The 13,791-nt window shown below is 56.0% G+C and overlaps 1 protein-coding gene across 1 annotated transcript in view; it reads right to left on the reverse strand.

Moving 5' to 3' along the window:
* Nucleotides 1–13,791, reverse strand: part of CPSF1 (cleavage and polyadenylation specific factor 1) — an 84,927-nt gene that overhangs the window by 20,370 nt on the left and 50,766 nt on the right. Inside the window, exons 23-28 of the mRNA XM_058830027.1 lie at nt 11,996–12,193; nt 9,096–9,185; nt 8,650–8,823; nt 6,112–6,264; nt 3,748–3,864; nt 1,739–1,829 (exon numbers count right to left, since the gene is read on the reverse strand). Of these exons, the coding sequence (XP_058686010.1) occupies nt 1,739–1,829; nt 3,748–3,864; nt 6,112–6,264; nt 8,650–8,823; nt 9,096–9,185; nt 11,996–12,193 (823 nt within the window). The remainder of the gene's footprint in view (nt 1–1,738; nt 1,830–3,747; nt 3,865–6,111; nt 6,265–8,649; nt 8,824–9,095; nt 9,186–11,995; nt 12,194–13,791) is intronic.

The raw sequence follows: 13,791 nt of genomic DNA on the forward strand, positions 1-13,791 counted from the left end.
GACACTGGGGACAAACGGGGTCAGGATTGGGGACAATGGGGACAAACGGGGTCAGGATTGGGGACACTGGGGACACCGGGAATGGGGACACTGGGGACAAACGGGGTCAGGATTGGGGACACTGGGGACAAACGGGGTCAGGATTGGGGACAATGGGGACAAACGGGGTCAGGATTGGGGACAATGGGGACAAACGGGGTCAGGACTGGGGACACTGGGGACACCGGGAATGGGGACACTGGGATTTGGGACACTGGGAATGGGGACAAACGGGGGCAGGATTGGGGACAATGGGGACACCGGGAATGGGGACACTGGGATTTGGGACACTGGGAATGGGGACAAACGGGGGCAGGATTGGGGACACTGGGAATGGGGACAATGGGGACAAACGGAAATGGGGACACTGGGGACACCGGGATTGGGGACAAACGGGGTCAGGACTAGGGACACTGGGGACAAACGGGGTCAGGATTGGGGACACTGGGGACACCGGGAATGGAGACACTGGGATTTGGGACACCGGGAATGGGGACAAACGGGGGCAGGATTGGGGACACCAGGAATGGGGACACTGGGGACAAACGGGAATGGGGACACTGGGGACACCGGGATTGGGGACAAATGGGGTCAGGATTGGGGACACCGGGAATGGGGACACCGGGAATGGGGACAAGGGTCAGGACTGGGGACACCGGGAATGGGGACACTGGGGACACCGGGATTGGGGACAAACGGGGTCAGGATTGGGGACACCAGGAATGGGGACACCAGGAATGGGGACAGGGGTCAGGACTGGGGACACTGGGAATGAACGGGGTCAGGATTGGGGACACTGGGAACGGGGACCCCAGGAACGAACGGGGTCAGGGGGGACACTGAGACTGGGGACACTGGGAACGGGGTCAGGATTGAAGACACTGGGAATGGGGACACCAGGAACGGGGACACCGGGAACGGGGACAGGATTGGGGACACCGGGAAAGGGGACACCGGGAATGGGGACAGGGATTGGAGACATTGGGAATGAACGGGGACAGGATTGGGGACACCAGGAACGGGGTCAGGATTGGGGACACCGGGAATGGGGACAGGGATTGGAGACATTGGGAATGAACGGGGTCAGGATTGGGGACACCGGGAATGGGGACACCGGGAATGGGGACAGGGATTGGGGACACCAGGAACGAACGGGGTCAGGGGGGACACTGAGACTGGGGACACTGGGAACGGGGTCAGGATTGGGGACACCGGGAACGAACGGGGTCAGGACTGGGGGGGACACCAGGAATGGGGTCAGGGGTCAGGGGGGACACCAGGAATGGGGACAGGACTGGGGACACTGGCACCCAGATGTCCCCTGGTGTGTCCCCAGGTGTGTCCCCAGGTGTATCTCAGGTGTCCCCAGGTGTCCCCAGGTGTCCCCAGGTGTCCCAGGTGTGTCCCCAGATGTCCCCAGCTGTCCCCAGGTGTCCCCAGGTGTCCCCAGCTGTGTCCCCAGGTGTCCCCAGATGTCCCCAGGTGTGTCCCAGGTGTCCTCAGGTGTCCCCAGGTGTCCCCAGGTGTCCCCAGGTGTGTCCCCAGGTGTCCCTAGCTGTGTCCCCAGCTGTCCCCAGCTGTCCCCAGCTGTCCCCAGGTGTCCCCAGGTGTGTCCCCAGCTGTCCCCAGATGTCCCCAGGTGTCCCCAGGTGTCCCCAGGTGTCCCCAGGTGTCCCCAGGTGTCCCAGCCCAGCCCCACCTCTCTCGATGCTCTCGAACTCTTTCTCCTCCCCCGTCATTCGCGGGATCCTCGTGCAGGGGTGGGGGGAGCTCGTGGCCACCGCGTACACCTGGGGGGAGGGGCAGCTCTCAGACCCCCCTGGGACCCCCCAAATCCCCCTGGACCCCCCCAAATCCCCCTGGACCCCCCCAAATCCCCCTGGACCCCCCAAATCCTCTGGGATCCCCCAAATCCCCCTGGGACCCCCCAAATCCCCCTGGGATCCCCCCAAATCCCCTTGGGACACCCCAAATCCCCCAGGACCCCCCAGGACCCCCCAAATCCTCTGGGATCCCCCAAATCCCCCTGGGACCCCCCAAATCCCCCTGGGATCCCCCCAAATCCCCTTGGGACACCCCAAATCCCCCAGGACCCCCCAGGACCCCCCAAATCCTCTGGGACCTCCCTGGGATCCCCCAAATCCTCTGGGATCCCCCAAATCCCCTTGGGACACCCCAAATCCCCCAGGACCCCCCTGGACCCTCCAAATCCCCCTGGGACCTCCCTGGGACCCCCCCAAATCCTCTGGGACCCCCATCTGGGATCTCCCCCAAATTCTCTGGGACCCCCAAATCCCCCAGGACCCTCCAAATCCCCCAGGGACTCCCCCAAATCCCCCTGGGAGCCCCCCAAATCCTCTGGGACCCCCCAGGACCCCCCAAATCCTCTGGGACCTCCCAGGACCCCCCAAATCCTCTGGGACCCCCCCCAAATCCCCCTGGGACCCCCCCAAATTCCCCAGGACACCCCAAATCCCCCTGGACCCCCCAGGACCCCCCAAATCCTCTGGGACCTCCCTGGGACCCCCCAAATCCTCTGGGATCCCCCAAATCCCCTTGGGACCCCCCAAATCCCCCAGGACCCCCCAGGACCCCCCCAAATCCCCCCCAGGACCCCCCAAATTCTCTGGGACCCCCTGGGACCCCCCCAAATCCCCCGGGAGCCTCAGGTCCTGCCCAGGGCCCCCCCTGAGGAAGAAGAGGATGAAGAGGAAGAAAAAAGATAAAAAAAAGGGAAAAAGGTGAAAAGAAGAAGAAAAGGGGGAAAAAGGGAAAAAAAAGGAGAAAAAAAGGGGAAAAAGGTGAAAAAAAGAGGAAAAAGGGAAAAAGGGGGAAAAAGGGGGAAAAGAGGAAGAGAGGGGGAAAAGAGGAAAAAAAAAGGAGAAAAAAGGGGAAAAAAGGGGGAAAAGGGGAAAAAAGATGAAAAAGGGGGAATAAAGGGGAAAAGAGGGAAAAAAGGGGAAAATGGTGGAAAAAAGAGAAAAAATGGGAAAAATGGGAGAAAAAAAGTGGGAAAAGAGGGAAAAAGAGAAAAAAGGGGAAAATGGGGAAAAAAGGGAAAAATGGGGAAAAAATGGGAAAAAAATGGGAAAAAAGGGGAAAAAGGGGGAAAAATGGGAAAAATGGGGAAAAAAAGGGAGAAATGGGGAAAAAAAGGGGGAAAAATGGGAGAAATGGGGAAAAAATGGGAAAAAATGGTAGAAAAAAGGGGAAAGGGGGAAAAAGGGAGAAAAAAGGGAAAAATGGGGAAAAATGGGAAAAAATGGGGAAAATGGGGAAAAAAGAAGAAAAAAAGGGGAAAAAAGGGAATAAATGGGAAAAATGGGGAAAATGGGGAAAAGTTGGGAGAAATGGGGAAAAAAAGGGGAAAAAATGAGAGAAAAAAGGGGAAAAGGGGGGAAAAGAGAGAAAAAAAGGGAAAAATGGGAAAAAATGAGAAAAAGGGGGAAAAAATGGGAGAAAAAATGGGAGAAAAAAGGGGAAAAGGGGGAAAAAGGAAAAAACAGGAGAAATGGGGAAAAATGGGAAAAAAGGGGAAAAAAGGGGAAAAAGAGGAAAAAAGGGAAAACGAGAGAATAAATGAGAGAAAAAAGAGACAAAAGGGGAAAAAAGAAGAAAAAATGGGAAAAATGGGGAGAAAAAAGAGGGAAGGGAAGGAAAAGAAAGGAGGAAGAGGAAGGAGGAGGAGGAGGAGGAAGCTGAGCTCACCTTGGACTCCACGTGGTAGGCGACGTAGTGAGCGGTGCAGCGCAGGGGGATCTTCCGCACCGGCCAGGGCGCGTCGTACGACAGGTAGGCGGGCAGCACGCTGATCCTCAGCTCTCCCTGGAGCCAAAATTAACCCAAATCAACCCAAAATCATCCTGAAATTATCCTGGAATTATCCTGAAATTATCCCAGAATTATCCTGGAATTATCCTGGAATTATCCTGAGATTATCCTGGAATTATCCTGGATTTATCCCCAGCCAGGTGAGGTGTGTGTGGGAAGGTACGGGGGCAGCACGCTGATCCTCAGCTCCCCCTGGGGCCAAAATTAACCCAAATCAACCCAAAATCATCCTGAAATTATCCTGGAATTATCCTGAAATTATCCCAGAATTATCCTGGAATTATCCTGGAATTATCCTGAGATTATCCTGGAATTATCCTGGATTTATCCCCAGCCAGGTCAGGTGTGTGTGGGACAGGTACAGGGGCAGCACGCTGATCCTCAGCTCCCCCTGGGGCCAAAATTAACCCAAATCAACCCAAAATCATCCTGAAATTATCCTGGAATTATCCCAGAATTATCCTGAGATTATCCTGGAATTATCCCAAAATTATCCTGAGATTATCCTGAAATTATCCCGGAACTAACCTGAATTTATCCCAAAATTATTTCAAAATTATCCCGATGTTATCCTGAAATTATCCCAAAATCAACCCAAAATCAGCCCAAAATTATCCTGAAATTATCCCAGAATTATCCTAAAATTATCCCAGAATTATCCTGGAATTATCCTGAGATTATCCTGGATTTATCCCCAGCCAGGTGAGGTGTGTGTGGGACAGGTACGGGGGCAACACGCTGATCCTCAGCTCCCCCTGGGGCCAAAATTAACCCAAATCAACCCAAAATCATCCTGAAATTATCCTGGAATTATCCCAGAATTATCCCAAAATTATCCTGGAATTATCCTGAGATTATCCTGGAATTATCCTGAGATTATCCTGAGATTATCCTGGAATTGTCCTGAAATTATCCCAGAATTATCCTGGATTTATCCCCAGCCAGGTGAGGTGTGTGTGGGACAGGTACGGGGGCAGCACGCTGATCCTCAGCTCTCCCTGGGGCCAAAATTAACCCAAATCAACCCAAAATCATCCTGAAATTATCCTGGAATTATCCCAAAATTATCCTGGAATTATCCTGGAATTATCCCAAAATTATCCTGGAATTATCCTGGAATTATCCTGGAATTGTCCTGGAATTATCCTGGAATTATCCTGGAATTATCCTGAAATTATCCCGGAATTATCCTGGAATTATCCTGGAATTATCCTGGAATTATCCTGAAATTATCCTGGAATTATCCCAGAATAATCCTGGAATTATCCTGGAATTATCCTGGATTTATCCCCAGCCAGGTGAGGTGTGTGTGGGACAGGTACGGGGGCAGCACGCTGATCCTCAGCTCCCCCTGGGGCCAAAACAGCCCAAAATCAACCCAAAATCATCCCAAAATCATCCTGAAATTATCCTGGAATTATCCCAGAATTATCCTGAAATTATCCCAAAATTATCCCGGAATTATTCCAGAATGATCCCAAAATTATCTCAAAATTTCCCCAAAATATCCCAGAATTACCCCAAAAAATGGGTCATGGCTGCTCCAGGTGTGTCCAGGTGTGACAGTGACACCCCCAGGTGTGACAGTGACACCCCCAGGTGTCCCCAGGTGTGTCCAGGTGTGTCCCCAGGTGTGACAGTGACACACCCAGGTGTCCCCAGGTGTGTCCAGGTGTCCCCAGGTGTGTCCAGGTGTCCCCAGGTGTCCCCAGGTGTGTCCAGGTGTGACAGTGACAGCCCCAGGTGTCCCCAATGTCCCCAGGTGTGCCCAGGTGTCCCCAGGTGTGCTCACCTGCCGGTTGAAGTACAGGAAGCCCTTGGGGCAGTTCAGCCCCTCCCCCAGGTGTGACAGTGACACCCCAGGTGTCCCCAGGTGTGCCCAGGTGTGTCCAGGTGTGACAGTGACACCCCCAGGTGTGACAGTGACCCACCCCAGGTGTCCCCAGGTGTGACAGTGACACCCCCAGGTGTGACAGTGACCCACCCCAGGTGTCCCCAGGTGTGACAGTGACACCCCCAGGTGTCCCCAGGTGTGCTCACCTGCCGGTTGAAGTACAGGAAGCCCTTGGGGCAGTTCAGCCCCTCCCCCAGGTGTGACAGTGACACCCCAGGTGTCCCCAGGTGTCCCCAGGTGTGCCCAGGTGTCCCCAGGTGTCCCCAGGTGTCCCCAGGTGTGCCCAGGTGTCCCCAGGTGTCCCCAGGTGTCCCCAGGTGTGACAGTGACACCCCAGGTGTGCTCACCTGCCGGTTGAAGTACAGGAAGCCCTTGGGGCAGTTGACGTTGTGGAAAGGTGCGAAGGACTCCACGGGGCCGTCGATGGCCATGGGGTGCAGGCGCAGAGCCCCCCGACCTGTGAGCAACAGCCAGTGCGGGGACGGGCCACAGATGAACACCTGCACAGGTGAGACAGGTGAGGGACACCTGGTTACACCTGATCACACCTGGGGACACCTGGGGACACCTGGGGACACCTGGGCACACCTGGGGACACCCTGGGAATGGGACACTCAGAGCCCCCCGACCTGTGAGCAACAGCCAGTGCGGGGACGGGCCACAGATGAACACCTGCACAGGTGAGACAAGTGAGATACACCTGGGGACACCTGGGGACACCTGGTTACACCTGGGGACACCTGGGGACACCCTGGGGGACACCTGGGGACACCTGGGGATGGGACACTCAGAGCCCCCCGACCTGTGAGCAACAGCCAGTGCGGGGACGGGCCACAGATGAACACCTGCACAGGTGAGACAGGTGAGGGACAGGTGAGAGACACCTGGGGACACCTGGGGACACCTGGGGACACCTGGGGACACCTGGGGGACAGGTGAGGGACACCTGGGGACACCTGGGGACACCTGGGAATGGGACACTCAGAGCCCCTCGACCTGTGAGCAACAGCCAGTGCGGGGACGGGCCACAGATGAACACCTGCACAGGTGAGAGACAGGTGAGTGACACCTGGGGACACCTGGGGACACCTGGGGACACCTGAGATACACCTGGTTACACCTGGGGACACCTGGGGACACCCTGGGAATGGGACACTCAGAGCCCCCCGACCTGTGAGCAACAGCCAGTGCGGGGACGGGCCACAGATGAACACCTGCACAGGTGAGAGACAGGTGAGGGACACCTGGGGACACCTGGGGACACCTGGGGACAGGTGAGACGCACCTGGGGACACCTGGGAATGGGGACAGGGACACCCAGAGACTCCCTGAGAAACCCCCGGTGTGGGAGGGGCTGTAGATGAACACCTGGACAGGTGAGGACAGGTGAGGACAGGTGAGGGACAGGTGAGGACAGGTAAGGGACAGGTGTGGGACAGGTGAGGGACAGGTGAGGGACAGGTGTGGGACAGGTGTGGGACAGGTGAGGACAGGTGAGGGACAGGTGAGGACAGGTAAGGGACAGGTGTGGGACAGGTGAGGGACAGGTGAGGGACAGGTGTGGGACAGGTGTGGGACAGGTGAGGACAGGTGAGGACAGGTGAGACAGGTGAGGACAGGTGAGACAGGTGAGGACAGGTGAGGGACACCCAGAATTGGGAAGGGAACAACCGAGACCCCCCTGAGTCCCACAAAGATTTGGGGTCCCCACCCCGGTGTTTTTGGGGTCCCCCCGGGTGTTTTTGGGGTCCCTGGGTTATTTTTGGGGTCCCTGGGTTATTTTTGGGGTCCCCCAGGTGTTTTTGGGGTCCCCCCAGGTGTTTTTGGGGTCCCCAGGCTGTTTTTGGGGTCCCCCAGGTGTTTTTGGGGTCTCCCGGGTGTTTTCAGGGTCCCTGGGTTATTTTTGGGGTCCCCTGGGTGTTTTTGGGGTCCCTGGGTTATTTTTGGGGTCTCTGGGTTATTTTTGGGGTCCCCCCGGCTGTTTTTGGGGTCCCCCGGGTGTTTTTGGGGTCCCTGGGTGTTTTTGGGGTCCCCCCAGGTGTTTTTAGGGTCCCTGGGTTATTTTTGGGGTCCCCCCGGGTGTTTTTGGGGTCCCCCAGGATAATTTTAGGGTCCCCCCGGGTGTTTTTGGGGTCCCCCCAGGTGTTTTTAGGGTCCCCTGGGTGTTTTTGGGGTCCCTGGGTTATTTTTGGGGTCCCCCCGGGTGTTTTTGGGGTCCCCCAGGTGTTTTTGGGGTCCCCCCGGGTGTTTTTGGGGTCCCTCACCCCCGAGTATCCGTAGATGTCGTGGAAGGGTCTGAACCGAGCCACGCGGCCCCGGGGTCCCCCCAGGTGTTTTTGGGGTCCCCCCAGGTGTTTTTGGGGTCCCCTGGCTGTTTTTGGGGTCCCCCCGGGTGTTTTTGGGGTCCCCCCAGGTGTTTTTGGGGTCCCTGGGTTATTTTTGGGGTCCCCCAGGTGTTTTTGGGGTCCCCCCGGGTGTTTTTGGGGTCCCTGGGTTGTTTTTGGGGTCCCCCAGGATATTTCTGGGGTTCCCCGGGTATTTTTGGGTTCCCTGGGTTATTTTTAGGCTCCCCCTGGGTTATTTTTGGGGTCCCCTGGGTTATTTTTGGGGTCCCTGGGTTATTTTTGGGGTCCCCCCGGGTGTTTTTAGGGTCCCTGGGTTATTTTTGGGGTCCCTGGGTTATTTTTCGGCTCCCCCAGGTGTTTTTGGGGTCCCCCTGGGTGTTTTTGGTGTCCCCCAGGTATTTTTTGGGTCCCCCTGGCTGTTTTTGGGGTCCCCTGGGTTATTTTTGGATTCCCCCTGGGTTATTTTTGGGGTCCCCCCCGGTGTTTTTGGGGTCCCTGGGTTATTTTTGGGGTCCCCCAGGTGTTTTTGGGGTCCCTCACCCCCGAGTATCCGTAGATGTCGTGGAAGGGTCTGAACCGAGCCACGCGGCCCCGGGGTCCCCCCGGCTCTTCGGGGGTCGCTCCCGGAGCCCCCCCGGGGGTCCCCCCCGGCCCTTCCGGCTTCTTCCGCGACGGCTTCGGCTTCTTCTCCCGGAAATTGATCCCGTGGGGCACCTGGGGGGGCGGGGCCGAGATCAGGGGGGGTCCTGGGGGGGTTTGGGGTGCGGGACCCCCCAAAATCCCCCCCCAAATCCCCCCAAAAGCAAATCCCCCCAAAATCAGATCCCCCCAAAATCAAATCCCCCCCAAAATCAAATCCCCCCAAAATCAAATCCCCCCAAAAGCAAATTCCCCCCAAAATTCCCCCAAATCCCCCCAAAATCAAATCCCCCCAAAATCAGATCCCCCCAAAATCAAATCCCCCCAAAATCAGATCCCCCCCTCACCTTGCGGAACCGAACCTTGAGGTTGCTCTGGCCCAGCTGGGAGTCGTGGGCAAAGGCCTCGTACAGGAGCAGCTCCTGCTCCACGTGCACCTGGAACCCCAAAATCCATCCTGGAACCCCAAAATCCATCCCAAAATCCACTCTGGAACCCCAAAATCCATCCTGGAACCCCAAAATCCATCCCAAAATCCAGTCTGGGAACACCAAAATCCATCCTGGAACCCCCCAAATCCATCCTGGAACCCCAAACCCCTTGTACAGGAGCAGCTCCTGCTCCACGTGCACCTGGAACCCCAAAATCCATCCCAAAATCCATCCTGGAACCCCAAACCCATCCTGGAAACCCCAAATCCATCCTGGAAACCCCAAATCCATCCTGGAACCCCCAAATCCATCCCAAAATCCATCCTGGAACCCCCAAATCCATCCTGGAAACCCCATAAACCATCATGGGAACCCCAAAATCCATCCCAAAATCCATCCTGGAACCCCAAAATTCACCCTGGGAACCCCAAAATCCATCCTGGAACCCCAAAATCCACCCTGGAACCCCAAAATCCATCCCAAAATACATCCTGGAACCCCAAAATCCACTCTGGAACCCCAAAATCCACCCTGGGAACCCAAAATCCATCCTGGAACCCCCAAATCCATCCCAAAATCCATCCTGGAACCCCCAAAATCCATCCTGGAACCCCAAAATCCACCCTGGGAACCCCAAAATCCATCCTGAAACCCCAAAATCCACTCTGGAACCCCAAAATCCACCCTGGGAACCCCAAAATCCACCCTGGAACCCCAAAATCCATCCTGAAACCCCAAAATCCATCCTGGAACCCCAAAATCCATCCCAAAATCCACTCTGGAACCCCAAAATCCATCCTGGAACCCCAAAATCCATCCCAAAATCCATCCTGGACCCCCAAAATCCATCCCAAAATCCACTCTGGAACCCCAAAATCCATCCTGGAAACCCCAAATCCATCCTGGAAACCCCAAATCCATCCTGGAACCCCCAAATCCATCCCAAAATCCACCCTGGGAACCCCAAAATCCATCCTGAAACCCCAAAATCCATCCTGAAACCCCAAAATCCATCCCAAAATCCATCCTGGAACCCCAAAATCCATCCCAAAATCCACCCTGGAACCCCCAAAATCCACCCTGGAACCCCAAAATCCACCCTGGAACCCCCCAAATCCATCCTGGAACCCCAAAATCCACCCTGGAACCCCCCAAATCCATCCTGGAACCCCAAAATCCATCCTGGAACCCCAAAATCCACCCTGGAACCCCAAACCCCTCGTACAGAAGCAGCTCCCGCTCCCCTCCCGCTGTTCCCAACACCGTTCCCATGGAATTCCCAACGTTCCCACTGTTCCCAACACCGTTCCCATGGAATTCCCAACATTCCCAACACCGTTCCCAGCACGTTCCCATGGGTTCCTGGCATTCCCAACACCGTTCCCGTGGAACCCCCGGCATTCCCAACACCATTCCCATGGATTCCCTCTGTTCCCAACACCGTTCCCATGGAATTCCCATGGGTTCCTGGCATTCCCAACACCGTTCCCAGGACATTCCCATGGAACCCCCACCATTCCCAACACCGTTCCCAGCACATTCCCATGGGTTCCTGGCATTCCCAACACCGTTCCCAACACCGTTCCCATGGGTTCCTGGCATTCCCAACACCGTTCCCAGGACATTCCCATGGGTTCCTGGCATTCCTAACACCGTTCCCATGGAATTCCCAACATTCCCACTGTTCCCAACACCGTTCCCATGGATTCCCGCTGTTCCCAACACCGTTCCCAGCACATTCCGGCTGTCTCACCAGCAGGAAGGGGCGGCTGTTGGCCCGGCCCAGCCCCACCAGCAGCAGTTCCCGCACAGGCGGCAGCTCCCGCTCCCCTCCCGCTGTTCCCAACACCGTTCCCATGGATTCCCGCTGTTCCCAACACCGTTCCCAGGGAATTCCCAACATTCCCGCTGTTCCCAACACCGTTCCCAGAACATTCCCATGGGTTCCTGGCATTCCCAACACCGTTCCCATGGAATTCCCAACATTCCCACTGTTCCCAACACCGTTCCCATGGAATTCCCATGGGTTCCTGGCATTCCCAACACCGTTCCCAGGACATTCCCATGGGTTCCTGGCATTCCCAACACCGTTCCCAGCACATTCCCATGGGTTCCTGGCATTCCCAACACCGTTCCCAACACCGTTCCCATGGGTTCCTGGCATTCCCAACACCGTTCCCATGGATTCCCCCTGTTCCCAACACCGTTCCCATGGATTCCCGCTGTTCCCAACACCGTTCCCAGGGAATTCCCAACATTCCCACTGTTCCCAACACCGTTCCCAGCACATTCCCATGGGTTCCTGGCATTCCCAACACCGTTCCCAGCACATTCCCATGGGTTCCTGGCATTCCCAACACCGTTCCCAGCACATTCCGGCTGTCTCACCAGCAGGAAGGGGCGGCTGTTGGCCCGGCCCAGCCCCACCAGCAGCAGTTCCCGCACAGGCGGCAGCTCCCGCTCCCCTCCCGCTGTTCCCAACACCGTTCCCATGGATTCCCGCTGTTCCCAACACCGTTCCCATGGATTCCCGCTGTTCCCAACACCGTTCCCATGGATTCCCGCTGTTCCCAACACCGTTCCCAGCACATTCCCATGGGTTCCTGGCATTCCCAACACCGTTCCCATGGAATTCCCAACATTCCCACTGTTCCCAACACCGTTCCCAACACCATTCCCATGGGTTCCTGGCATTCCCAACACCGTTCCCAGCACATTCCCATGGGTTCCTGGCATTCCCAACACCGTTCCCAACACCGTTCCCATGGGTTCCTGGCATTCCCAACACCGTTCCCAGCACATTCCGGCTGTCTCACCAGCAGGAAGGGGCGGCTGTTGGCCCGGCCCAGCCCCACCAGCAGCAGTTCCCGCACAGGCGGCAGCTCCCGCTCCCCGCGCTCCTCCTTGCGCGGCTCGGCCGGGGGTTGTCCGAAGGAGGAATCCACCAGCACGCGCTGCCCCACCGGGAAACTCTTCACCAGGAACACCAGGCGCCACTCCGGCAGCTGGTAGATCTGACAACAGCCGGAACGGAACAGCCAGAGTGAAACAAACGGAGTGGAACAGCCGGAACGGAACAGCCCCAGTGAAACAAACGGAGTGACACAGGCGGGGAAACAACAGCCGGAGTGAAATGGCCGGAAAAACAACAGCCCCAGTGAAACAAACGGAGTGAAAACAACAGCCCCAGTGAAACAACAGCTGGAGTGAAACAGCCGGAAAAACAACAGCCGGAGTGAAACAAATGGAGTGACACAGGCAGGGAAACAACAGCTGGAGTGAAATAGCTGGAAAAACAACAGCCAGAGTGAAACAAACGGAGTGGAACAGGCGGGGAAACAACAGCCAGAGTGAAACAAACGGAGTGAAAACAACAGCCCCAGTGAAACAACAGCTGGAGTGAAACAGGCGGAGTGAAACAAACAGAGTGAAACAAACAGAATGACACAGCCGGGGAAACAACAGCCGGAGTGAAACAAACAGAGTGAAAACAACAGCCGGAGTGAAACAGGCGGAGTGAAACAAACGGAGTGACACAGCTGGGAAAACAACAGGTGGAGTGGAACAAACAGAGTGAAACAGCCAGAATGGAACAGCTGGAGTGAAACAAACGGAGTGGAACAGGCGGGAAAACAACAGCCGGAGTGAAACAAATGGAGTGAAACAAACGGAGTGTAACAGGCAGGGAAACAACAGCCGGAGTGAAACAAATGGAGTGAAACAGGCGGGAAAACAACAGGCAGAGTGAAACGAACAGAGTGGAACAGGTGGGGAAACAACAGCCAGAGTGGAACAGCCAGAAAAACAACAGCCGGAGTGAAACAAATGGAGTGAAAACAACAGCCCCAGTGAAACAACAGCCGGAGTGAAACAGCCAGAGTGAAACAAACGGAGTGACACAGGCGGGGAAACAACAGTCGGAGTGGAACAAATGGACTGACACAGCCGGGGAAACAACAGCCGGAGTGGAACGAACCGAGTGACACAACCAGAAAAACAACAGCCGGAGTGAAACAGCCGGGAAAACAACAGCTGGAGTGAAACAGGCAGAGTGAAAACAACAGCCAGAATGAAACAAATGGAGTGGAACAGGCAGGAAAACAACAGCCAGAGTGAAACAGCCGGGAAAACAACAGCCGGAGTGAGACAAAGTGAGTGGAACAGGCAGGAAAACAACAGCTGGAGTGAAACAAACGGAGTGGAACAGGCGGGAAAACAACAGCTGGAGTGAAACAAACGGAGTGGAACAGGCGGGAAAACAACAGCTGGAGTGAAACAAACGGAGTGGCACGGCCGGGAAAACAACAGGCAAAGTGAAACAGGTGGAGTGAAACAGGCGGAGTGAAACAGCCACAATGAAACAACGTCCGGAATGTAACAGCGGGAATGAAACAGCCGGAAAAACAACAGCCAGAGTGAAACAGCTGGAATGAAACAGCCGGAATGTAACAGTGGGAACACCAGGAGAAACAGCAGGAATGAGGGGGATCCAGCCCCAGTTCCATCCCAGTCCATCCCAGTATCCCCAGTTCCATCCCAGTCCCCCCCAGTCCATCCCAGTCCATCCCAGTCCCTCCCAGTCACTCCCAGTCCCCTCCCAGTCCCTCCCAGT

The sequence above is a fragment of the Poecile atricapillus genome, chromosome 2, assembly GCF_030490865.1.
Source record: "Poecile atricapillus isolate bPoeAtr1 chromosome 2, bPoeAtr1.hap1, whole genome shotgun sequence".
Taxonomy (NCBI): domain Eukaryota; kingdom Metazoa; phylum Chordata; class Aves; order Passeriformes; family Paridae; genus Poecile; species Poecile atricapillus.